This window comes from Myotis brandtii, unplaced genomic scaffold, assembly GCF_000412655.1.
Source record: "Myotis brandtii unplaced genomic scaffold, ASM41265v1 scaffold18, whole genome shotgun sequence".
NCBI classification, from domain to species: domain Eukaryota; kingdom Metazoa; phylum Chordata; class Mammalia; order Chiroptera; family Vespertilionidae; genus Myotis; species Myotis brandtii.
The window spans coordinates 4,818,244-4,845,679 of NW_005356674.1; the positions used below are offsets into that span (position 1 = coordinate 4,818,244).

At 45.8% G+C, this 27,436-nt stretch overlaps 2 protein-coding genes across 3 annotated transcripts in view; one reads left to right on the top strand and one right to left on the bottom strand.

Annotated features, from left to right (window-relative positions):
- TF (transferrin) overlaps nt 1-19,036 on the bottom strand; it is a 31,469-nt gene extending 12,433 nt beyond the window's left edge. Inside the window, 10 exon segments of the mRNA XM_005863563.2 lie at nt 1,035-1,125; nt 3,658-3,800; nt 4,665-4,836; nt 6,162-6,340; nt 9,878-9,933; nt 10,941-11,088; nt 11,816-11,992; nt 12,970-13,078; nt 17,107-17,279; nt 18,917-19,036. Of these exon segments, the coding sequence (XP_005863625.1) occupies nt 1,035-1,125; nt 3,658-3,800; nt 4,665-4,836; nt 6,162-6,340; nt 9,878-9,933; nt 10,941-11,088; nt 11,816-11,992; nt 12,970-13,078; nt 17,107-17,279; nt 18,917-18,959 (1,291 nt within the window). The 5' untranslated portion in view covers nt 18,960-19,036.
- A 209-nt stretch (nt 19,037-19,245) lies between these two features.
- TOPBP1 (topoisomerase (DNA) II binding protein 1) overlaps nt 19,246-27,436 on the top strand; it is a 52,849-nt gene continuing 44,658 nt past the window's right edge. For both annotated transcript variants that reach the window (XM_014537518.1, XM_014537519.1), the window contains exon 1: nt 19,246-19,251. The gene's annotated coding sequence lies outside the window, so the exon portion shown is untranslated. The remainder of the gene's footprint in view (nt 19,252-27,436) is intronic.

Consider the following 27,436-nt stretch of genomic DNA (forward strand, 5'->3'; position numbering starts at 1 on the left):
CAACTAAGCAGGTTTTCATTGGTCATTAACAAGCTAAAATTCTGCAGTCCCATTTTACCCCCTCTTCCCCTGATCTTTGCCATTTGAACTTCAGGTTTCATCCCAGAATCTCCCCAGTACTTAGACAGATGCAGAGAAAGAAAATGAGATGCCCTTTCAAAGGGACCACTGAAGATCTTGACAAAGATTGTTTTGCATTTCCTATGGGATCAAGTCATCCTGAAATCTTTCCTCGTTATATTCTTGCTATATTAGAGAACAAAGAACCAATCCATAGAGTCAGAAAGACCTGGATGCAGTCTTTATTCTACCTTGGACACAGCATTTAACTTTTCTAAGCCTTAGTTTTTACATCTATAAAATGGACATACCACTATTTGTGTTACGGAGTCGTTTTGTTTTGAAGGATAATGCGTGGTTTCTTGCTCACTGCCTAGCAGATGAGGTGTTTAACAAATGATACTGGTGAAATCCTCTTCTCCGGCCTTATTTTTTCATTTGGATAGATCCCCACTAAAGAACGTGACCTTGCAGCCCCACCCTCCAGTCTTCCAGTGCCGCTGGCATGAGTAAATTTTGGATTAGTAAATTTGGCACAAGGATCTAGGGCACATGTGGCTCAGCCCCTTCTTTCATTATTGAGGATAGTGGGGAGAGGGTGGTTTAGAGCTTCTCACCTCTGACAGAATGTTTTCCTCGGCCCTCAGCCATAGGCTGAGCCAGCCGACCTGTTCTCCTGAATTAGTGGGCAACTCTTAACTCAAGGGCATTTTGGCAAGCACTGCAGCCAACTCTACACCATGCCCTCCCATATCGCTATTCTCAGTAATGAAGGTGCTATTTTTACCTCTTTTTGCCTAAATCTTACATCTATGTCTTAATTGGTCCAGACATTCTGAAAACTGGATGTTATCTACTAGCTTCCTACACTTCAGCAATAGTTATTATCTCAACAATGAACCAAATTATTTCCTTATCTCTAAGTCCATGGCCCAGAGGGAATAAAACAGCCAGAGACACTTCCCTCCACTTACTGTAGTTCTCTGCCAGGACAGGGACCAGACCGCACTTGCCCGCCGTGTAGATAAATCCTCCATCTAAGCTCATGGCATCAGCGTCTCCTTTCTGAGGTTAGGAAATAAATCAGTGGCAAAACAGTGAGCTTGTTACCCTGTCTCACTGACCCTCAGAGGTCTCCAATTCACTGGCTTCATGTCACATGTCCTTGTGATTAACCAAATCATGGCTCACCCAAAGCTTCTGCCACGTAAACACAGTTTTAGAAAACTGGACATGCATTTGGCCTGTTAACCCAGGAGAAAGAGCCCAACCCAGGTCAGGCTCCCGGCCTCTCCTGAGATCCATGCCCTCATAGTGCTTTCACTATACCACTATCGCTCAACAAGCCACATGCCAGGCTCAGTGACTGCATTTATCTGCTTCTATGGAACACGTTTTCTTTTGTGTGGCAGAGTTCAGTTCTGGTCCCATAACTCTGTTGGCAGTGTACTTAGAGCCCTGGCACAGCAAAGATTTCAGTACATAATTAATGTCTCTACTTAAATAATTAATTACAGGCATACCTCAGAGATACTGTGTTTTAGTTCCAGATCACTGCAATAAATCAAATATTGCAATAAAGCAAGTCACACGAATTTTTTGGTTTCCCTCTGCATATAAAAGCTATGTTTACATTATACTATAGTCTATTAAGTGTGAAGCACATCATTTCTAAAAAACAATGCACATACCTTTATTTAAAAATACTTTATTGCTAAAATAAATGGTATCATCTAAGCCAGTGATGGCGAACCTATGACACGTTTTTTTTTTGGTTGATTTTTCTTTGTTAAATGGCATTTAAATATATAAAATAAATATCAAAAATATAAATCTTTGTTTTACTATGGTTGCAAATATCAAAAAATTTCTATATGTGACACGGCACCAGAGTTAAGTTAGGGTTTTTCCAAATGCTGACACGCCGAGCTCAAAAGGTTCGCCATCACTGATCTAAGCCTTCAGCAAGCCTTAATCTTGCCTTTAAAAAAAATCTAGTATCTACAAAGTGCAATAAAGCAAAGCACAATAAAATGAGGTATTCCTGTAATAATTAATGTATAGTTTTAATTGATAAATTTTTCCAACAGAGCATAAAATGCACACTTACAGTCACAGATAAGGTCATTAGAAAGAAACACACAGACACACACATACTCTTTGCTTTTGACCTGCTAACTGCCTTTCTAGAAATCTGTAAAAAAAAAATCTACTACTTAAGACAGTAGTAACTCTAGAAGGAAAAACTTGCCAAGCCCCTATATGTGTCAGGACCTTTTCTAAACACTTTGCAGTGGTTACTTCATATATTCCTCATAAAATCCAATTAGGTAGGTTGTATAATTTTCCCTTATTAATACATTAGTAAACTGAAGCAGAGAGGGGTTAAATAATTTGTCCAATAGATGGTCACCAGGACTTAAACTTAGGTAGTTTAATTCCTTAACTTTTGCTCATAACCACTATATCACACAGTCTCTGGGATCTGACTACTCCAAGGGATACATCCCTAAATACTGTTCTACACACATTATTTCATCTATAAAATGGGTGAAGCTCCTACCTTATAGGCTTATCATGAGGATTAAATGAGTTAGTGCAAGTTAAGAGGTCATAAATATTAGCTGTCATTAGTATTAAAGGCATACTCAGAAATACTGATGATTAAAGAACAAAAAATCTTCATTCCCATATCTATAATAGCAAAAGATCTGGAGATAATTCAAATATAGACATTTAGAAATTAGTTAAATAAATTGAGGCAGAAATACTTGGTAGAATATTATGCAGCAATTAAAACATTTTAAATGAATACTTCATTACCTTAGAAAGTGCACCAACTATGCTCAAGAATTTAAGTAATTATAACAATAGCTAATATTTATTTATATGCCAGGTAATGTTATGAGCAATCAAATTAATTTAATCCTTATCATTGACAAAGTTAGGAGGCTGTAGAAATTGCAAGATCTTAATCTTATGGGTTGGTCCCAGGTAAATTTACCAAAATTAGGATCTTCTTTCCTAAGAAAGAATGTATGTCTCCAAAGTTTGTCAATTTTTCGGTCCTTTATCATTTTTTTTCTAATCACAAAAGTATTATCTGTTCATAGAGAAACAGAAATGAGCTTCATAACTCAAAAATTATGTGGTAATTATTTCTGAGTTATGAAGTTGTGAATGATATTATTTATTTCTCTTCTAAAGTAAAATATTTTTATCACCAGAAAAAAATTAAACGTTCAACTAAAGGACTGAAAAGGTTGATTTGCTTTCACAATCCACAAGGGCCCTGACCATGCCCTGGGATGTCATCCCACTTCCCACAGGCCCTAGGCAGGACACCATTCAGAGCTCCCTGGTCACCAGAGCTGAGCACCACATGAGTTTGAGCCTTGGGAATGCTCTTTGTTTCTGCCCAGCCCTGAGCAGGGGTCCATGGGATGGAGTGGGATGGGTCTTTGGAGAGTGGGAAAGATGCAACACAACAGTTGCATCTCAGCCTCACGGCTGATGGGAAGGTGTCTGGGAAATCTCCGCAGAAAGGCAACATGTGTGGGTGTCTGAACTCAGCTATGGAGGCAGGGCCTTCCTTACCACAATGGCAGCAATGCAGTCCTCAGTGGTCTTCTTCGTGGTGCACTCTAAGATGCCACCACTCACGATAGTCCACTCGCTACACTTGGCACTCTCATGGTGGCCCACTGCACACCACTTCACCGTCTGTGAACCTTTCCCACCTAGGAAAGAGAAGAGCCAGGGATCCAAAGGAAGCTCCAAGATAGGTTTGGGAGTTTAGTGCCACCAGCTACAGAGTGGCTGCCCAATGAGGTCCTCATCGACATCAGCAGAGTCACATGCCCATATCACCACTCATTCCTGCCTATCACCCCCCGGAGAAATGACAACTCAGTTCTCAGAAAGAACAGTGAAGGCAGAGCAACCCTAACGTCCCTCCTGACCTCACCTTCTCAGCATCACCTCCCCCGGGAAGGCCTCTGAGCCCTCTCTTACAGGACTGGGTTCTCCCATCCAGGGAGCGCTCCCCGGGGGGTAGTCATGTGTTCTGCTCTCAGTGGGCCTGCTTGCTCTCCTGTTGCGCAGTCTTTGCTCACCACGGTATGCCCACATCTAACACAGTGGCTTTGTAGTTGCTCAATAACTATTGGTTGACTAAATGGAGGGGGTGGGGGGGGGGAGAAGGAAGGAAGAAATGGACCATAGGAATTTGGAGGAAGGCAGGAGCTGAATTAAAACCCTCTAAAATTCTAGTTCTCCTGAATTAGGTGGCAGAGGCCATGTCCCCACTTCAGGTTAGGATGGGCTATTTCCCCTGTCAAATACTAGTAGACCTGTTGTTGGGTGGGGCAACTCTGGTTAATACAAAGAAGCCAGACCTTCATTAATTCAAGTGGTCCGTAATCTAAAGGTAAGTTAGGTCTTCTCCCCAGCTCAACAGAAACTCCCCTCATTAAAACCCAGTGCAGTTGGTACTCCCCTGAGCTCTGCAGGCCAGTGAAGGCTGGGTCAGGTGAGGCCTGCGGGTACCAGGAAAGCCTCTATGAGTCCCACCCTGCCCGCTGCCCTGCCAGGACTTTACACACCTCCCCTTAGAGACCGAATGGCAGCTAAATGTTCATGTCCCAGGTACAGCATGGCATCCATCTTAGATGGGACTTTTAAAAACCCATGGGCGGCGTCTGTAAACAGCAGGTCCTTCTTGTAAGGAGAGCCAAAGAGCTGGAAGTCTGCTGACGTGTCTTTTCCAAAATATTCCTGTTAGAAGGACAAACGAGACAGTGAAGGAGGGAAGCTGGCATAGAGAAGCGAAGGGAAAACAAACCCCCACCATTTAAGAACAGAAAGGGAAAAAAGAATGAGTGCCTGAGAGAGAAGACAGGGCCCAAGGCCCTCAGAAGTCCCTGGGGCTCATGGGGTTCTCAGGTCTCCCTCCATGGAATGCTTTACTCAAATCCCAGCTTGTTTGCCTGGTGCAGACTCGGGGAAACTGCAGGGGCTGCCCCTCAGATCTGTACAAAGGGGTTTGGGGTCGTCATGTGCCAGGCAACTGCCCCTCTCCAATGCCGTGTTCCCGTGGGCAGTCAGTGAAGGCTGCCGCTGTCCTGGCCGCCTGATTCTCCAAGTGGCTCCGGTGCTCTTCATCCTGAGTAGCTGGGGATCCAGCACTCTGCCATCGAGGCTGGAGGTCAGGAGTCCTGGGCCAGCCCCCCACCACTGAGGATCTCAAGCAGTCCTTTCCCCCTTCAGGCAAAAACAAAGGGCCCTTTACCTATGACTCCCACTGACTGGCCCAAAGCTGTTCCTGGCTGTACCTGACAGCAGCACCTACTCACACACTTTCCAGTGTCTGGCTGCTTTTTCTTTTGCAGTGGCTCTGCATAAACTGTCACCCGCTGCTTTCTCTGGCAAACCTCCGTACTTCCTTGGGGTGCACACAGCTTATTCCCTGGGGTCCCAGAACCTTCCCAGATGCATCCTGCAAATCAGTCCTTCTGTCCTCCGGAAAGTACATAATCCATGTCCCCAAGGTTGTGCCATCCCACCTCCTGATAATTTGTATGTGTCCACATTTCTCTGTGAGCAACTCAAGGGCAGGTCTTTGTCTAGTTCATCTCTGAACCCCCAGTGCTGAGCAGAGAGCACCAACAGGGATGGGTGATGAATGATGGCTGGCTGGGAGAGAATGCCACCAACGCAGGACAGAGAGGAATGCTCGCCGAGGGTTACTGCACCTGAGGGAAGTCAGGAGGGCAGGGTCACATGCCAATAGGATAACAGGGGAACACCTCGTGGAGGGGGGACACCTGCATCCACTTAGAACGAAAAGAACACACTGGGGCAACGAGGAACTTCTGCAGATTCTTTGGCCCACCACGTCAGTGATGCCAGGCGAGGGTTTTATGGCCTCTGCTGCCTATAACATATACAGACTGAGTGGCTTGTCAGTGAAGAGGATGATGTGTGGTGTGGCTCCTGCCGTGATCCACAGGACTGCCAGAGTGGCAATAAGAGAGTAAAGGAAGGTGCCTTGAATCCAAGCAGCGACTCCTAAGCAGGAAGGAGGACAGTGGATTTGGTACCTGGGCCTGGTTGAGAAGCTCCCAGATCAAGTCCTCCTTGCCACCTACACTTCGGGCCACAACGGCATGGGAAGGGACAGCGGCCAGGTGGCACTCCTCATATTTGTCTACTGGCTTCCGGGTGTTGTCCCTGCAGAGGAGCTCGTACTGGTCCCCGTCAGCCTGGCGTGCAAGGTTCTCTGGGGGAAGAAAGCCCAAAGGAGCCAACAGACTGTAGGCAGAGACATCAGCTATGGTCCCCCTTTCTCACTAAAACACACACTACCTGACCTTGTTGAAATAACCTTCTAGGCCCAAGATGGAGCCGCTCCTGCCCAGGATGCCACGTCAACAAACCAAAACTTAGATAACTTTCATGTCCCTGTAATGTTCTGCGTGATCAGAAGCACAGTATCCAGCCAGTCCTCACTGCCAACCCAGCTCTGGGCTCTCTACTTCTTTCTTTGTTCCTTCTCAGCCCAAACAAGGTTGAGAGTGTGGCCCCAGCCAATGAGATGTTTCCTATGTGTCTCTTCCTTGTTTTTTATTCTTTGTCCTGTAAAAGCTTCCTGCTTTCCTCCCCATTTTGCAATTCTCCACATGGAGACTGCCCACTTCTTGAAGTGTTAATAACATTTGTTTATATCACCAAAACTGTCTTCTTCAATCATTCTTTTAACAACCCTAAGAGGACTGAAAGAGAATCTTTTCCAAATACATTTTCTACAGATGAGGGACCTGAGGTCTCGGGAGAAGAGATGATTGGGGAGACAGGGCTGGGAGGCATGCTTGGCCTGGAGCCCTCCCACTGCCCCTGTCCCTATGGCTCTGCTAATATGAAAGGTGACAGCAGATGTTTACCGAGCACTCACAGCACACCAAACACCGTGCTGAAGTCGCCCCGTGCTCTTTGTCATTAATCCTCATAGCAGCTGAAGGAGGCCGGTGATGTGATTATCCCACTCTATTTTTTTTTAATATATTTTTATTTATTTCAGAGAGTAAGGAAGAGGGAGAGAGAGAAACATCAATAATGAGAGAATCATTGATCGGCTGCCTCCTGCACACCCCTCCCCCGCTGGAGACCGCAACCTGGGCATGTGCCCTTAACCAGGATGCCACGTCAACCTGGGACCCTTCAGTCCTCAGGCCGACTCTCTATCCACTGAGCCAAACCGGCTAGGGCAACTATCCCATTCTAGAGAAAAGGAAATAGCCTCAGAGAGTTGAGGTAACTCATCAAACTTGCTAATCTGAGGCTGACATGTGGCCATGCTAGGATAATCCTGGTCTCCCCCTAAAGACAGAACCCACCAGAGAAAGGTGGTGGGGCAGGTAAGGGAGGGACAGGGGCCGAGGAAGCCGGGCAGGGCATTCTATAGCTACGGAGAAGGACCAGAAAACCTTGTAAGGAAAACAAGCTCTTTGGTTCTCCTCGTCTAGCTATTAGAAGGTGTTCTGGATTGAACTGTGCGCCCCCTGACCAGATTCACATGTTAAAGTCCTGATCCCCAGGACCTCAGAATGTGACCTTATTTAGAAATAGAGTCATTGCAGATGTAATTAAGAAGCAGTCATACTGGAGTGGGTAGGCCCTACTCCTATTATGACTGGTGCCCTTATCAAAAGAGGAAATTTGGACACCGACAGACATGGAGAGACAGAGATTGGGATAATGTAGTACAGGCCAAGGAACACCAAAGACTGTCAGCAAACTACTGGAAACTAGAAGAAAGGCATGGGGCAGATTTTCCCTCACAGCCTCAGAAGGAGCCAACCCTGCCAACATGCTGATCTTGGACTTTTGCCTCTAGAACTATGAGACAATAAATTTCTGTTGCTTAAGGTACTTTGTTATGGCAGCCCTATCAAACTCATACAGAAGGCCTTTGTGGTTGATAAATCTCCTATCAAAAGAGAAGGAAGTTGGGCTGGTATGGCTCAGTGGTGGAGCATTGACCCATGAACCAGGAGGTCATGGTTCCATTCCCAGTCAGGGCCATGCCCAGGTTGCAGGCTTGATCCCCAGGAGCGGGTGTGCAGGAGGCAGCCGATCCATGATTCTCTCTCATCATTAATGTTTCTATCTCTTTCTCCCTCTCCCTTCCTCTCTCTGAAGTCAATTAAAACATTTTTTTTAAAAAAGAAAGAGAGAAGGAATACAATTAGAGTTCTTGTGAATGTTACCATTTTAATTAGGAATGTCATAAAGAAAATACATTTTAAATATATTAAAATTTGTAAATGATTTAGTAATGTTAGAATTAAATTAAAAGACTCAATATGATCTAATAGTTTCAGAAAGAACTAACTTTTCCACCTCAGTCACTCACCATCCACACTCATTTTCATCCCTAAAGCCCAGTGGACACTCTCTCATAAACTTCTACTTTTAATAAGGGGTCTTGTATAATAGCAGACAAGTGGCTTTCAGCAAAGATAATCAGGATGGTCTAACAATGGTCGGCAAACTGCGGCTCTCGAGCCACATGCGGCTCTTTGGCCCCTTGAGTGTGGCTCTTCCACAAAATACCGACTTCTGCGCATGGGCCACGAAGTTTCAGTCGCACTGTACATGCGCGCCCGCACATGGTATTTTGTGAAAGAGCCACACTCAAGGGGCCAAAGAGCCACATGTGGCTCGCGAGCCGTAGTTTGTCGACCACTGGTCTAGGACAACCTGTTGTTTTCGGAAAGTGAGGATGTTTTAAACACTTTAGGGTGAGTGTTAGAAGGTGCTGCCCTCTAACATAATTGTGGTAACTTGAGCAACCAGAGGATATAACAGTGACAATTATTTGGAACAACTTGATCCTGGGAGATGAAACCCCTAGATGACCCCACTGATTAAAATTACTGATAATAAGACATGCATCACTTACCAAAATGCTAACAAACCTGGTCAATGTGTAGTAATGAGGAGACAGTGAATTGTGAATGGCTGAACAAGAGAACAAAACAAGGGAAACTCCTATTTCATGTAAGAGAAAAACTAGGTTATGAGGAGCGAAGGCCCATGTAGAAAGCAAGCACTTAAAGTTTTCCTTGAGGTAGCAGACATGAATCTTAAAATGAATTTAGCACAGTGATTATATACTTGGTTTTAAACATCGTGAGTGATACAAGTGTGTTCTATAGCTGAAAGAAATTCAATCGGTTATAAAAGCCAAAGTCTGTACCCTCATCTTGTCTGAAAAACTTTTTTGTTATTTTTTTGTTTGTGATAAATTACCCAAAACCCTGAAAAGGTGTTTGTTTGTTTGTTTGTTTGTTTAAATATAGAAACAAAGAAGAAATTATTGTCCGTAGTAATAATGCTTTTGCAATAGACTTATTATATGTGTGCTAATAAGTTCTGAAATCATTATGATAGTGTGGGTTTTGCTGCAGATATTTGAGCATTTGGGAGCCATTTGTACTGAGGCATTCAGAAGAACGTGATTAAATTTGAAATTGGTATTTCAGTGACTGGGATAATTTGATTATTGAAACTCATTTTGTTTTACTAGTTAAGCAATGTTTAAATATTCAGGAAATCTGTTTAGTAGAGTTATAGACTGAACAAATTGAGCACTTAAACAATGTACAAATAACAAAAATGTGTTTTATACAGAAACCCTCCTATTTCATTAAGATCTTGTCATCACCCATCTCTAGATGTAGGAAAACTTTGAGGCAAAATCAGTTCCCCTGGCCAGGGTGCAACGCACGTGATTCCTCCTCCGCCCAGCACTTACCTGACACAGTCATATGTCTCACGAAGCCCACATCCCCCGCTCCATCCTGCAGACACCTGAGGAACAGGACAGCTGCAGTCAGGGCACTCTCCAGGACAGGGCCTTGCCCTCCCCGTGCAGACCCTCTGAGGTTCTGCCCCGGCCACAGGCTCACAGAGCTGTGCCATTTCCCAGACTTCCATCTGTCCTCACAGAGGTGATGGCCCTGTGTGAGGGGCATCTGAACCCCCACAGCCAAGCCGAGGGCTGAAGCAGGTAGAGCCCTGTAGCCACATCCCAGGCAACTCTGGGGAGGGATGGTGTGAAAGTAGGACCCTCACCTTCCTCTTCAAAAGCAGCCAAAAGCAATAGATTTTTTTAAAATAAAGGTTTAAATGTAGGATCAAAACTCTGGATAGCCTTGGATCCCTGGCCTGGTTTTGAGTGGTAGCCATTTCCCTTACTGAACATGGAGTAGGGAGAGATGCCTTCACAGGGCTGAGAGGGAGGTGGGGAGAGGCAGGCACATGTGTCCCAGACACAGGGAGATGCTCAGGCAGAAAGAAGCAAACTGGGAGATCCTGGCCTTTAATCAGATGGGAGCCCAAGCCTTTGTCTGTGGATCCCAGAGTCCCAGAGTCCCTCCACCCTCCAGGAGGGTCCAGAGGGTAACATAGACCCCAGACTCTGGGAGACGAGAGGGGCTCCCACAAAAAAGACTGCTCCTCAGGATGGTTAGGAGGCACTCAGAACCTGGGTTTCACACTGACCCTCTAGGGCAGTGGTTCTCAACCTTTGGGCCTTTTAAATACAGTTCCTCATGTTGTAACCCAACCATAAAATTATTTTCATTGCTACTTCATAACTGTAATGTTGCTACTGTTATGAATCATAATGTAAATATCTGATATGCAGGATGGTCTTAGGCGACCCCTGTGAAAGGGTCGTTCGACCGCCAAAGGGGTCGCGACCCACAGGTTGAGAACCGCTGCTCTAGGGGGTCTGGGACAGCCCTGCCTAATCCCTGTGCTTTCGTTTCACCATCTTCAGAGAAAGCGGGGGAGGAACAGGGAGTCTCACTCACTTGAAGGCACCCGAGTAGCCAAAGTACGGTTCATGGTGGGAGTAGGCACACTTGTCTTTCCCTTTCCCAGCACACAGCTGACACAGTTTGGGGAAGGCTGTCCCATCCGCACCGGGGACACAGCTGGCAGCGAAGAAATTGGCCCCTGCTGCTCAAGACAGAGATGTGGAATATGAGCCAACCTGGCCAAAGACAATTACAGCTCCCAACCCAGGCTCCTGAGTGACCAGAGAGTGACCAGAACAAACCCAGCATACCAGGCCCAGCTTGCCCATATGTGTGTTCACTGGTCAAGATCAAGGTTTCCAAAATGGGACATGTTAACAACTATTCGCCCACCGCCCTCCCGAAGGCCCAGGCCTATGCCTGCCTCCAACCAAGGCCTGTCTTAGGTCACTGTCAGCCCCCTCCCTGCCTTGTCACACTGGAACAGCTCAGAGATAAGTCTTCCCTGGAAGTCATGCCCAGGAGATGACAGACCCACCTGGACAGGTGCATGCCAGGCTCATGGCCAGCAGATGGCCACCAGAGAATGCTCCAGCAGGAAGGGAAACAGAAAGGAAGTGGGCAATAGGCCCCACTGACCTTGGTCCTGCCTGAACCCTCTGTCTGGCCTGATGCCCTTCCCTGCCCACTCCTCCAGGCAGCCTCTGCTGAGGTATCAGGAGCTCAGAGAAGAGAAGACTCAGCCGAACCCTCCCAAGGGCTGCCAGTGTTGCAGACCCAACCAGTTTAAAGCTGGTTAACCTCTCACCTCCACCCCAAGAATCATCACACATGACCACCTGATCATGTCTGAGTGACCTCAGGGTGGCCTTTATGGCACCTAAAGAAGGGACGTCTGCCCGAGGGCACACAACCTCCTGCCTGCTTACCTTTCTGAAGAGATTCCTGTGGCTCAGGCAATTCAGAATAGAGTGTGCCCATGGGGATGTTCCACCCAGCGGACCTGCCAAGGCCTGTGTGGCAGGACTTCTTGCCTCGAAGCTCATTCAGCTGGAAGCCACTGCCCTTCTTCACCACGGCCACAGCATAATAGCTGGTTTGTGGTTCTACAAAGAGACATGTGAATGGAAGACCCACAACCTGGGCCTCAGGGAAACATTGCTCATCGCTGCTGGGTTCCTGACTAGGGAAGGGGAACCCACAAGCCACACTTATGTTGGGTTGGGTCCTAAAGAAGGAGAGATCAGAGTAACTTCCCTAGGTTTGCCGGGAAGAAGAAAAGGACCAGAGAGGGGACATTCGTATAACCCTCCAGGCAAACACTGGCCAGAAGGCCACAGGCACATGATTTTTCCTACCCTGGCCCTGCAGGTTGTCTGCCTACATCTATCAACCCAAGCCTACCTGGAAACCAGAGGTCACATTCCTGACTCCCTCTAAGTATTTCCTAGAACCTAGGGACACAGGCCCAGAGATAGTCAGGTTACTCTCAGAGTGTGTGGTCTTTCCTCTGAGTGAAGCACCTGTGGTTCATGGAGGACTCTCTATATAGCTCTAAACTGGAATGATTGAGGTCAGGCTATACCAGTGATGGCGAACCTATGACACGTGTGTCAGAGGTGACACGTGAACTCATTTTTTTGGTTGATTTTTCTTTGTTAAATGGCATTTAAATATATAAAATAAATATCAAAAATATAAGTCTTTGTTTTACTATGGTTGCAAATATCAAAAAATTTCTATATGTGACACGGCACCAGAGTTAAGTTAGGGTTTTCCAAAATGCTGACATGCCGAGCTCAAAAGATTCGCCATCACTGATATAGAGCATGACTCTATAGAAATCACTGAGGAAAATCATTTCCTGGCCCAGGAGGTCAGTGCCAGCAGCACCAGTCCTCAGCCAGCCCAAAGCCACAGAGACCTTGAGTTCTGCCTGTGGGGGCTTATAGGGCACCACATTGCCCACTCATTCCTCCATTACCTGCCTAAATAAGACAAGAGTCTACTGGGAGAGAACAAGGGCCTATCAGGAGAGAACAACAGCCACAAACCCTCTCCCGGGTCCCCAGGGAGAACTCACACTCTTTTGACCCGTAGTACTCTGCCACTACAGGTTTCAGGTTGAAGGGGGCTCGGCCCGCGTCAAACACCAAACCTGCATCCAATGTCACAGCATCTGCTTTGTTTTCCTGAAAAGGAACAAACCAGACACCAATGAAGTCCTCAATTCCAGGAAAGACCACCTAAACTGAGGTGAGTGATGGTGACTTTTGGGGCCAAAAAAGCCATCATCTTGGTCAGACCACACACTAATCCGTTTCAGTTGACTCCACCACCCCAGTGGGGGAGTTTGGCCACCATATTCCTATTCCTCCAACATAGAGGAAGGAATGCGTTGGTTTTCTTTTTCCTGGTGAGGAGTCTGGTTCTTGGCTCAGAAATCTGTGTGTGATCTTTTAGGATCAACCTGAGCTACAGAGGCTTTACTCGCAGGCCTCATGGTGGAAAGCTGCCCTCCGCACACCAGGCTGGGTGCACAGCCCAGGCACTGCAGGCTCTAAAGGAGGTTGCAGTCAATCACTCAGGCCCCCCCTGCCCGGCCATGCTTTTACATGTGTACATTGAGAACCCAGGTGCTGTTGTTTGGTGACCTCTTTATCGTGGGCCCTCTGCTGAGGCCTTTTCAGGCGTCGCTGTGCAGCCCTCCTTATGGGGGAGTGGGGCTTTGATGATACTCTTTTCCACTCTGATTCAGTACTCAGTACTCTTCCTTCCTGTCCTGGGTCCAGGTAACTGCAGGAGTCTTACATTCATAGAGTCATTGTGTCTTTGGATTTAACTTCTTGCTTTACTCTGAACTAAGTGTTAAGTGATGATTACTTCCGTTGTGGCTCATTGTTCATTTAATGGAGTATTCAGACAAGTTACAGCTCACCGCTATACAACTCGTGCCTACTTGTAAGCTGGGAGGTTAGCTACATTGCTGGCTGGCAGCCTTCAGTAGCACGGTCCTGAAGGCGGAAGTCATTCTGCAGCTGCATTTTACACATTAAAAAATAGAGACACTTTAAATCACTTCTTGAGGTCACATAGCTAGTGAGTCATGGAGCATTAGAATCCAGGCAGTATGGGTTTATTTCCTTCATTACACTGTTTCTTGCTGGTTGTTGTTTGATGCCTTCACACTGTATTTATAATTAATTTAAGAATGTAAAGTATTTAAATGCACCACTAGTGGGAGTGAAAAATTAATAGTTCACTTTAAATGTTTTTGGTACCTTCCACTGTATCTATAATTTATTTTCTCTTAAAGTAAGAAGCACTATTTTTTTATATATACTCTTAACTTCTATTCCATTTTTCTTCAACTATCTTTAATCAAAATAATTTTTCTAGAAGCCCTTGCCAGTACTCTATGAATAGTTTTTATTGATAGAATTATAAGTCTAGACAAGTATCAGCTAGACAAATATATAGTTTGGCTTACATTATTGTTTTATTTCATTTAGAACTACTATTGTCTTATTCCCTACATATAACATGACACAGATCATGGAGGTATAGCTCCCCATGGGAAGCGGGCCTAAGCTGGCAGTCAGACATCCCCCGAGGGCTCCCGGACTGCGAGAGGGTGCAGGCTGGGCTGAGGGAACCCCCTCCCCAACTGCACTAATTTCGTGCACTGGGCCTCTAGTACATAGATAAGTCTTAAAACTAAAATAAAAGGCAAAAGAAAAATCTTAGGGTTCTATTTGCTTAGGAAGAGGAAGCTCAGATCATTGCAAGTAAGACCAGGGAGTTCCATAACCCCAAGTGGCACCATTCCCATAGAATCCAATGCTACTGCAAACATAAGCTATTGGCAATAATGAAGTTTTGAGAACTTGTGGTGGATTTGTGAATAGTATTACTTTATATTATTAACATATTTAAAAAGAGGGGCTTGCATAGACCAAAGCTGATCATATTCATAATTCAAGGGTTATAATTAAGCCATGATAGAAACTGAGGTCCAATTTAAAAGCAAATAACAAAAAAAAAAAAACACAAAAAAAACACGAACACACAAGCCCTAACCCAGCAGTTCTCAACCTGTGGGTCGCGACCCCTTTGGCGGTCGAATGACCCTTTCACAGGGATCACCTAAGACCATCCTGCATATCAGATATTTACATTACGATTCATAACAGTAGCAACATTACAGTTATGAAGTAACAACGAAAATAATTTTATGGTTGGGTCACAACATGAGGAACTATATTTAAAGGGCCAGAAGGTTGAAATTGTAATCTGGATGGTCCCACTCTGACCACTGGGTACACTGGCTCTTGGATCTCTAAGGAGGAGCTAATTTAGCCTCTGCCTGAGGCTACCCAGCAGGAGTCCAGCTGTGAAGCAATGCAAGCTGCTGTGGGGCCTTGGGCCTTCTTTTGGAAGTTCTGGGTTTCTCTGACCCAGCTGCAGTTTGTTAGGTAATTTTCAGATTGCAAAGGGCCAGGCCTTTCATATGCAAAAGCCTCTGCACACAGCTTGGGTGGGGTGGGGTCTCTGGGGATCAATAGGGCGGAGCAAGCAGCTGTGGTTGCTCCTCAGTCCTACCCTAAGAGGCCCCGCTTCTCAGTGTCCTGGTAATCGCTGCAAGTACCTCTAAGAGAAAGCCACCCTCGAGTTCCGACCGATGCCAGACAGTCCAGTTTCTCCTGTATGAGTCTGGGTCCCCAGAGACTCGCCCGGAACTGGAGTTCAGTGCAGTTAGGAGCTTGAGACTCCCTCCCGATTGAAAAAGACAACCGTGTCTTCAGCTGCCAGCCCTTTCCACATGCGCTGCGTCCTCAGCTGCCAGCCCTTTCCGTGTGCACCTCTGTACCTCTGCACTTTACTTCCATACTGCACCTCCTCTGAGTCTCAGTGTGCTTTTCTCTTTCCTTCTAGTTGTAGAATTTCCACTCAACCAGCCTTCCTGTGGTTCTGGATGATGTCTGTTTTGTCTTTTAGTTGTATTTTTGAAGTGGTTGTGCGAGGCAGCAATTTCTGGTGTTTACCTATGCCGCCATCTTGGTTTTTCCTTGGTGACCTCTGCTGAGGCCAGGGGGTTCCATATCCCCAAGTGTCGCCATTCCCATAGAATCCAATGCTGCCGCAAAGCAATCCTAAAAGTAAGCTATTGGCGATAATGAAGTTTTGAGAACTTGTGGTGGGTTCATGGATAGTATGATTTTATGTTATTAACATATTTAAAAATAAAGAGGGGCATGCAGGGACCAAAGCTGAACATATATCATAATCCAAGGGTTCTAATTAAGCCATGATAGTAACTGAGGTCCAATTTAAAAACAAACAAAGAACACACCAGTAGTTTGTACCAAATCACTGATTTCCTGAGTTAATCAAGCTCCATTTGGCTGAGTCTTTCCTCTTCCACCTCATTGCTCCTTATACTATCTGCTTCTTCTCTTCTGTTACCCTGATTCCTCCACAGCAACTCAAACAAGCTCAGCTCTCCCCTGCCTCAGGGCCTTTGCACACACTGTGTTCACTGCCTGGAGTATTATACCCTGGCTCTTCCCTGGGGTCTCAGCTTCATTGTTCCCTCTCAGGGAGATTGTTCCTGACACTCAGTGCTCAGTCAGAGCATTCTACCTTTCCCCTTTCTGTACATTTTTCATTGTATATCACACAATTTGAAATTACATGTCTGTTCGTTTGCATGTTTTTCTTCTCTCCTGATTAGACTGTAAGCTCCTCAAGAGTAAGGACCATGTATGTGTCTTTAAATCCACCACTGCAGCCCCACTGCCCAGCACAGCATCTGACACAGGTTCAAATGAGCAGGAACAATGCTGAAGGAGTGAAGAGGATTTTGGAAAACCTAGAAAACAAAGGAGTCAGCTATCATCTGCAATTCTGTCACCATATTTCTCTTCCCCGTGACCATCATTCATCTACTTCCCGTGATGTGTTAAGAACTTCCAAACCATGTTATTTTGATAGCAAACATTCTTATTTTTTCCCTGAGTTCAAAGAACGTAGTGCCTCAAAATAGCCCCCTTTCAGAGCATGATGAATTTGCTTTAAGACTCCTTAAAGGTAGCCGCTCCTATGTTCATTTCGGAAGTACATCAGCCTCCTATGTGTGAGTACAGAATTGTTCCAGAACGCCAGGAGCAAGAGAAAGTGTGGATTGTCTTCCACTCTCCTTTAGGCAGCAATGACTTACCGCAATGGCCTCGATGCACTCAAGGTAGGAGCTTTTCTTCACACACAAAACAACGGGACCAGCCTCAGGGAGGACTTTCTTCATACTCATGCTGAAATTCAAGCACTTCGCGAATTCATGATCTGAGATGGTGCACCATTGCACATTTTTGTCGGGGACGGCCAGGCACAGCCCTACAGGAGAAAGGACAGAGAGCCCTGTCCCAGTGGGAGAGACAGCAGCACCCTCTGAAGGAACTTGCAGGCTATATCCCCTCTGTCCTGTCCTACCCTCCTCCCACTCCTGTCCATGAACAGTGAAGGGTACAGGTCCCACTGCATTCTGAGGCTGGGACAAGGGAAGGAGAGACAGCTCTTGTCTCTGGTTTGTAAACACAGCACCAATTGGAAAAATGAACTTTTGGTCAGCCCCTGGCATTGCCAAGAGAGAAGGTGGAGGAAGAACAAAGAACAGAAGCCCTGTTCAGGAAGAATTTGGGGCAGACCTGGGGACTGAACCATGGATTTCCCGTGGCCATCGGTAGCTGGGCCACAGCTGTACTCTACCTTTCCAGCCTTCCCCCAGCGCCAGAGGAGCTCACGGTGAGGCCCTGTGTGGCAGACTGGGCCAGGGAGGGCCCACCACAGCACTCCTTGCCTTTCCTGCCTTCTCCCTCCTCTGCCCTGCCCAGACTGCCCCTCCCCTATGTAATATACCCTACTCCAGAAGTGACTGAAGACAGCCTGAGACCTGACCAAAACAGGGCTGGACAGAAACAACAGTTGCTGAGCCAGCGAGGGCTCTGCACATGCCTGAGTTTATTGACTTTGCACCACCACCTTCCTTGCAGTTACCCAGCCAAGAGCCCTGCCCACCCCATAACACAGGAGGGCGCCCCTACATTTATGTGCAGGATTTTTTACCAGTGCTAACTCACCTGTGTCTAGAGCTCTGCCATTAGACACATTATCTCATTTCACTTTCACAGCAACTGTGTACTTACTGTGAAAAAGCAATTCCTACTGAACTAATGAGGACAACAGCTCAGAGCGGTCAAGGGACAGCCTAGAGTCACACAGCACTGAGTGGCAGGAGGATCCCACTGTAGGGTGGTGATTTCCCCCCTACATTCCTCTCCCTTGCTGTGTGTGGTAGGGATGGGAGGTGTACATTTCAGAGCAGGAAAGATCCTCTGCTTAGATACCCGACAAGTCAAGGCATATCTGACATGTGCCCTTCCCTCTTAATAATAACCAGTGAGCCCTGCGGAAACTCCTCCTCCTCTGTTCTTCTTTCCTTCGCTGTAAACAGGATCAACAGCCTCTAGGCCAGGGGGTCACGAACTGTTTCTGTAATGGGCTGAGTAAATATTTTAGGCTTTGCGGACCACATTCTCTGTGGCAACCGCTTAACTCTGCCCTTGAAGCCTGAAAGCAGCCATGGACAGCACTTACCTGAACGAGTGTGACTGTGTTCTAATAACATTTTATGTACGGACACCGAAATTGGAATTTCATGTAAATAACGTGTCAAAACTATCGTTCTTTTGATTTTCTTTCAGCCATTCAAAGATACAGAAAATATCCTTAGCTCATCCTGGCGGCAGGCAGGATTGGACAGCTGGTCCTAGTTTGTGAGCCCCCAGCCCTAGGCTAAGTTGGTCAGGTGCCTGGGTGCACCTTGGGCGGAAGGCCTTTTGGGTGCTAGGCGGCCTTGGGGCTCCTCAGACCCAGGGGGTTCAGAGTCCCGCTATAGCTGACCCTCAGCCGGCCGGCACCGGGTCACAGTCCTGGAGGGCCGGCCCCAACCCCGCCTTCGGTGCGCCACTCACCCAGCGCCCCCGCGCACAGCAGGGTGCAGATGGTGAGCCTCATCCTCACTGCGGAGCGATACCGGAGCAGGCTCCAAGCCGCCTCGGCCAGCTCCACCGGTCCTCCGGGTGGGGAGGGGGAGGGATCCGCCTCCTCCGAAGGGATCGCCCTTCCGCCCTTCCGGGCCGGTCACCTTTGCCACACCCCCACCTCGCCCCAGAGCAGCCGGGGGCCCTCCGTGGGGCTGGAGGACGGCAAATTGTCACCCACTCGCCCCCTGCCCGAGGCTGCACCCTCTGCCCAGCGTCCCGAGCAGCAAGGCTGGAGCCCCAGGCGAAGGATACGCGCCCCGGAGGTACGACCGAAGCAACCTGGAGCCCGCTGGACAAGAGCGACCCGCCCGGTCCGCTACGTTCTCTGACCTCCGGAGCTCCATCAGCTACGCAGCTCTTTAATGTTTGAGCACGGACTCCTCAGGACTGGGGGCCAGTCCTCGGTGAAAACGGGGGACCCTTCCCCCAGGAAAGTATATGCACACAACGTTTTGAACAGTTTTCAGACTCTTCCTCTGAAAGCGTCTCTGCTGCCCCCTCCGGGCCCCTCTTGGAACTCACGCCCCACAAACGACAAGGTCCCTCCAACCTTCTGCTGAAGGCCAAGATCAGATGAAGCTCTGAACCCGGGCAGGGCTGCTTCTGCTAGCCCCTGCAACCTGCAGCCCAGTCGTCCCCAGTCTGTGAGCTCTGCCTGGAGGAAGTCTTCGGATTCAAATAACGTTTAAGAAGGTTTTATTGAAGCACAACAAACATACATAAAACTTCACAGATGCTGGCGTACAACTTGAAGAATAGCCACCCTGTGAACACATCCTCATACCAGCACCGGTGTTATGAAACAGGACGGGAGCAGAGCAGGGATGGCTCCCCGGTGCCCTCTTTCAGGTCACTTTCCCCCAAAGAGATCCATTATCATAGCTTCCAACAACATACACTAATTCTGTGGATTTTTGAATTTTAACGAGGTAGAATCATACAATACATACGTACAATTTTGTGTCTGGCTTCTTACACTCAAGCTTATATTTGTGAACAGTTGTCCTGCATGCATTCTCGGTGTTGCATATAATTCCATACTGTGTATGTGGCACACTTATCTTTCCTGCTGATGGTAGTAGTGTCTAGTTTGGGCTCTCATGAAGTGAGCGCTGCTATGAGCATTCTAGCACATGTCTTTTAGTGCATATAGGGATGCATTTCTGCAGGGTCTTTCCTCAGGAGAGTAATTGCTTGGTCATAATGTAGACATATATTCAACTTAAATAGAGATTGTCTAACAGTTTTCCAAAGTAGTTGAACCAATTTGCAATCCCAACTTAAGATACGGGAATTTGATTGCTCCACCTTTTTGCTGTTTGGTAGGAATTTTGGAGGTCTTGTGTTATAATTTTGAATTTCTCTGGTGACGAATGAGGTTGAGTATCAATTTGTATGCTTATTGACCATTTAGCCCCCTCGTGTAAAGGGTTGGTTCAAGTCTTTTGGCCCTGAATACATTTTAAATAGAGTTTCTATTCAATTAGTTTTGGAACTGGTAATGGCATAATTCAGAATTTATCCAAGACTTTATCTAATAAAGCATCCTCAGAATTGGGCCTTCAGAATGTAAGAATATGTTATAATTAAATTTAAACAGTCTATCTTATTACTTTAACCCACAAAAAAAATCTTTATTCTACATCCTCTTCTTGTGTGCAAAGGGTGAATCTTTGCTAGTAAATGTTGTTTGTTTCAGCCCCTACCAAGACATGAAAAGTTAATCCCTCCAAGCAGAAACTAACCCTGCCTTCCACTGAGGGTAGAGAGAGTCCCGAGGGAGTCAGAAGAGATTGTAAATCACAGAAGTCACAAGGTCAGGGGCAGACTTGGACAATCTAATGGAAAGATTATCACCATTCCTCTCCCCCTCCAGCCAACTGAGTTAAGTGTCCAATTCCAGAATGTGCATTGTCCCTCTCTGTGTGCCAGGTGACTAGGGTAGAATGGAGGGAGGAGGGGACCTCTCACAGTTGGTTAGTTTCTAAGGTGACCCTTTGGGCTTCAGAGTGAGACCAGCTGGAGCCCACTGAGAAAGGCACAGCAGCCTGTTACACAGGGTCCATGGTGTGCATAGAGGCTGGCAGGGTCCCTGCTGACCATAGCCCCTCTGCTCTTGAGCTGGAAATAGCTAGCATATTTCTGGTCAGGGATTCAAGCAATCTCTAAACCAGCAATCCATGTTGAACATAATCACAAAAGAAAGGATGAATGAGTCCTCCCCTTGGTGAGACACTCATCAAGAGATCCCTGGCATGTGATTTGCCCCAGAGGCTGCTAAGGGGTAAACCCTTACTCTGGGCCGGCTGTGCTGGTAACACACAAGTCCTGGTAACCACCTGCTGCACCCTCCCCCCCCCCCCCCCCACCATAGAAGGGGCACCTCCCCTAGGGGCAGAGATGCCAAGCTGGGTCTCTCAGCTACTTCTCCTTCTTTCACCCAAGGAATCCTTTGACCTTTAGCATTTTTGAAAATGAGAATAGCAGTCCCTTTCTCTTTTAAATTTAGAGGAAAAGAAATTTATATAGTTTTAATACAAACTTTTTATTGAATTATACAGATAAGTATACAGCTTATGGTTTGACACAATAGGAACACACCCATGTAACCAGTACTCAGATAAAGAAAGAGAATATTACCAGGAGCCCGGAAGCCCCTTCATCCCTCTTATAATCACTGATGATCAAAAGTAATAATTATTCTGATATCTAACACCATAGATGAAGGGGTAGATCTATTTACTGGTATATTATGTGTTTTTCTATTAGTTTTTGGATGCATAGTTCTCTTGGCATGCCTTTTGATTTTTGCTTGAACAAGTAATTGGACATTGTGTATAAAGTTTTTTTAGAGGCTTCAAATGATCTGCTATCATTTCCAAAGTGGATTCATCCTTTTATTTTGCTAAAAAGATAGAATGGGGACTGATCACTTTGATCCAATCGGGGTTGTGCTGCATCCAGGCTAAGTTGCAGTTTGGGTAAGCTCCCGTGCCTTCCCACTGAAAGCCTGGTGTGGTACACAGAATAATGGCCCCCCAAAGATGTCCATGTCCTCACCCCACAAACTGTGAATATGTTATGTCACATGGCAAAAAGGGGTTAAGGTTGCAGATGGAAACACAGTTACTAACCAGGTGACTTTTATCCTGGATTATCTGGGTGGGCCAATGTAAATCACACGGGTCTTTCAAATGTAGAGGGAAGCAAAAGAGTTAGTGTGTGAGTGATGCAATGTAAGAAAGACTCTGCGTTTCTGGCTTTGAAGATGAAAGGGAGGGAGGCCATGAGCCAAAAGATGGGAGCAAAAGCAAGAAAATGGGTCCTCCTGTCAAGCCTTCAGACAGGAGCACAGCTCGGATGACACCTTCAACTTTTCCCAGTGAGACCCCTTTCAGACTTCTGACCTACAGAGCTGAGATAGTAAATTGTGTTGTTTTAAGGCAGTAAGTTTGTGGTAATTGTCACAGCAGCCGTAGGAACTAATGCACCTAGTGTAGTCACTGGGATCCCTCTAGGGTAGCGGTCTCAACCTTCCTAATGCCGCGACCCTTTAATACAGTTCCTCATGTTGTGGTGACCCCCAACCATAAAATTATTTTCGTTGCTACTTCATAACTGTAATTTTGCTACTGTTATAAATCGTAATGTAAATATCTGATATGCAGGATATATTTTCATTGTTACACATTGAACATAATTAAAGCATAGTGATTAATCACAAAAACAATATGTAATCATATATGTGTTTTCTGATGGTCTTAGGCGACCCCTGTGAAAGGGTATAATTAAAGCATAGTGATTAATCACAAAAACAATATGTAATTATATATGTGTTTTCCGATGGTCTTAGGCAATCCCTGTGAAAGGGTCGTTCAACCCCCCAAGGGGTCGGGACCCACAGGTTGAGAACCGCTGCTCTAGGGCGTAGAATTTTCCTTTTTGTCTCTCATTCCAGGGAGCTTGGAGTTGTGCCAAATACCTTAAGGGAACACTGGTCATTCGTCAGGCTTAGTTCACTGCACCTCCCTTCTGATTGCAGTCATGCCTCTGCTTCCGCTTTCCCATCCCTGGGACTGCCATAAGCTCTGCTAGCAGTGGGCCTCTTCCAGACCCCTCTTCCCTTGCGCCCAGAAGTGGCAAATGCCCCCATGTAGTTGCAGAATGTCATCTCACCTCTGTGTTACCTCCCCCTTTCCAGAAACTTGGCACCTTTAGTCTCTAATGCTCTCATGCACATGTTTCCTAGTGCTTGAGCCACATCTAGTTGTCCTCGACAGGGCACAAATTCCTGCACATGCTACATCATCATGACAGAAGCATGACAGATTAAGAATTAGTTACTAATTCTTAATATTTATCATTTAAGACTAGTATATTATTTCTGAGTGAATGAATTTTATAAGTTATTGTGCTCATTTACAAGTGCTCTAGCTCTCACTTCATTTATTCATCCCTTTGAAAGGAAATAGGTGGTATGAGGGCAGAGACCACGTTTTTCTTGTTCAGTATGCTAATCCTAGATTGGAAAATAGGGTCTGCTATAATATAGGGCTCCAAAACACACACAAATAAATGAATAAATAAACATAATGATTGTCTCAAAAGTGGGTTGAGCAATCTTCTCTGCAGATCTGCTGATAAAAACCAAACTTCAGAGGTGAACATGCCTCCTAAGGTTAATCATCTATCTAAAGCTAACACAGCTGAAATCCAAGGTGCCCTCTGACCTCAGGATGGAGCAAACTCCGAAAGTTTCTTATGTACAGGGTCAAAGTCATGGTGCAAAGGAAGGACATCCAGAGTGCTAGAGCCATCTCTGTTGCTTTGACACAGCCTCTCACAGTAGCAGAGCAGAAGGTTAGATGTGCTACAGTTCTCACCTCTGCCCATATGGATATGTGCAAAGTTGCCAGGGAGCCCTGGAAGAGCTGTTTCCCTGCAACAGTAGCCACTCCACAGTTTTCCCTCGAACTGATTTTCAAGCCTGATTGCTGTCCTTGGTTCCACACCGCTCTCTCAATCCATGCTGCTTACCCGGCTTGGGTGCAAAGAACCATACTCTTAACTAGATCCTCTACATGGATGGGTTGCAATGGCCATTTAAAACCTCTCTCAGGTATATCTCATTTTTAGGGCCTAGGTGCAGTCGCTTTTCCAACCTTGCAAAACCTCACATTTGTAGATTGCTAAATTCTCTTTTGTTTTGGCTTGCAAACAAACCAATTCTACCCGGAGCTTGTTGTCTTTCTTATAATACCTAATTATATGCAGCCAGTACCAACATGTGCTGTTAACATTCTATTTTACCCCCTTCCCTCCACCTCAGCAGACTCAGTAGGTCTGTTTTACTTTCCACGTTACTGAAGACAACAGTTTAAATGTTTTGCCACAGCAAAGACTATTTAAGATTACTAGTCTCCTTTTAAATTATAAATTCTTTACTTATACAAATTCATTCATTTATAGCACTGAAAAACAAATATAAAACCCTCAAAAATCTATTTTTAATTTATTTTTTAATTTTGAGAAATCTTATCTATGTAGCAAAATATAACAAGAAATACTCATACTCCCACCACCTCTATTTTAAAAATAACAGTTTTGCCATATTTGTTTCCTGTGTTTTTCCATTCTACAAATAGATAAATATAAAGTCCCCTTTAATCTTACTGCAAGCAGGGTCTGGAGTGTCTGGTTCTAGGTGAAGAAGTGCCAAAGAAATAGGGAGGTGGCCCTGAATGCCAGGGAGGTGAGGGGAAAGTTAATCCCTGAACTCCTTCTTCTGAGAGTTACATGGGGGTGCATTACAGCTATTCCCCATTTTCAGGAAATCTTCATTAACCGCAACTCCCATAACCATTTTTCACCCTTTCCTAAGGGGCAGCTGTTCAAGCAAACTTTAATGTGCATCACAATCACCTGGAGGACTTGTGCCAACACAGAATGCTGGCACCCGCCCTCAGAGTTCCTAACTCTGCAGGCCTGAGGTCAGGCCCAAGAATTTTGATTTCCAACACATTCCTAGGTGAGGCTGAGGCATCTGGTCCAGGAACTACACTAGATGGAGAACCACTGCTCTAGCTAATGCCTCTCTGCCCATGTGGAGACACAGATGGGAGAACTTGTCACTTGCAAGGTTGACTCCCCTCCTATTCAAATCCAGCTGGCTAAAAGCTAAGAGCGCTTTCGTTGTCCTCCTCATCTTCATTAGCAGCAAGGCCCCAGTGCAGACCTTCCTGCAGAGATGGGCAGGCAGCATGTGACAAGGAGCAGTGTGGTTGGTCAGGAGGGGCCCAGGGTTCCAGTCAGGCCACCTCTTCTCAAGCCTGGCTACACCCGTTTCCTGCCTGTGTGGCCCTGGTCAAGTGACACAGTCACTGAGCCTCACTTTCCCCGTCTACATAATATGGGACAGTGATGCCCACATACTAGAGCAACAGTTCTCAACCTGTGGGTTGCGACCCCTTTGGGGGTCGAACATACATAATTACATATTGTTTTTGTGATTAATCACTATGCTTTAATTATGTTCAATTTGTAACAATGAAAATACATCCTGCATATCAGATATTTACATTATGATTCATAACAGTAGCAAAATTACAGTTATGAAGTAGCAACGAAAATAATTTTATGGTTGGGGGTCATCACAACATGAGGAACTGTATTAAAGGGTCACGGCATTAGGAAGGTTGAGAACCACTGTACTAGAGGATTGCTAAGAAAAGTAAACAGAAATAGTGCAAGCAGGAGTCCTTTATGGACACTACTAGTAAAGTACCCTATGAATAGTCATTATTGTTACAGCTTCATGACAGATTTGTTCCCTAACAATTAACTGTAGCATCCTTTTATTTTTTTTAAACTCTAACAACTTTATTTTTAAGGCTTTCCTCGCCCTGTCCACAACAACAACACCAGGTCTTTACATTGAGCCCTAATGTTACTGATTCTGACTCACTTGGCTTGGGTATATTCACATACTTAGACCCAAGCTGCTCATTGCTATCTTTAGTTGCTAAAAAGAAAAACAATCAAGGAACATGGTATTAAACTCTCACATTACTCAATCCAAAATCATGAGCTTTTCAATCTCAAGCTTAAAATAAGAAACACTATCTAAGCGGTCTGCCATTCGAACAGGCTTGTTCATTATGAATATGCCAACATTTTGCCGTCCCGTTTTACCTCCTCTCCCCCAATCTTTGCCATTTGAACTTTAGTTTCCATCCCAGATCTCCCCTAGACTCAGGGAGTTACAGAGAAAGGTGATATGCTCATCGAAGGGAGAAAGAGGGGAGAGGGCCATTGGCAATCTTGGCAAAGACCTCTTTGCACTTGATGTGCAATCTAGTCATCCAGACATCTTTCTTCCCTCCAGCCCTCTTGGCTGCGGTAAGCAGTGATAATATTCTTGTTAAATTGTAGGGAAAAGAGCCCTGTCCATGGAGTCTGTGACTGTAAGAACGTACAAACCTGTAGAGAATTTTTGTAAAAATTTATTGCCAAACAGGATACACCTGGAAGCAAGATTTCACTAGACTGAGATAAATGCTTTGGAGACTAGAGACTAACAGTTTGCAGTTGCTTTTAGGCATTTGAGATTGGATGTGAGGAAGATTGCCTGAAGGTGGGAGAAAGCAAGGCCCCGGCCAAATTACAGGATAGTTAAGATTCACACTTTATAAGGCGGGCTCTGAAAGGGTGGGCACTACTGGGAGGAGGAGACTGAAGGGGGCCGTTTCAAAGGTGTGCTAACCTTGATGCGCAGAAACGATGGACAGGGCTGCCTTAAGGTAAAGATAAGTCTTTTACTAAAGTTCTATGCCTGGGGCTTGACTACCCATCATACCTGCCCAGGTAGGAATTTATGATTAGATCACTCTGTGAGGTTCCTTTCCATAGAACCCCTATTTTCATCCACAAGTCAGGACTGAAAGACAAGTACCATATGACTTCACTCATATGTGGAATTTAATGAACAAACTGAACTAACAAGCAAAATAGAGACAGACTCGTGGATAGCAGGCAGTCAGGTCTGGTGGTGGGGGTGGTAGAGGGTAGTGGAGGGATTCAACAAACAATTATAAGAAATGGACACGGACAACAGTGGTGATTGGGGGTGGTGGTGGAAGTATTGGGGGGGGGATAAATGGTGATGGAAAATAAAATGCAAAAAGATAAAAAGACTTGGCTTACAGCTGAACTCTACCACTTAACTGTGACCTCGGACACATCATTTAACTTATCTAAGCCTCAGCTTTTACATCTGTGAAATGAAAATACCACTGTTTGCCTCGTAGAGTTGTTTTGGGTGGTGAGATATGGTTTCTCACGCACTGCCTGGCCCACGGCAGGTATAAAATATTTACCGAGCCGGGGCTGGTTTGCCTCAGTGGATAGAGCTGGGCCTATGGACTGAAGGGTCCTGGGTTCGATTCCGGT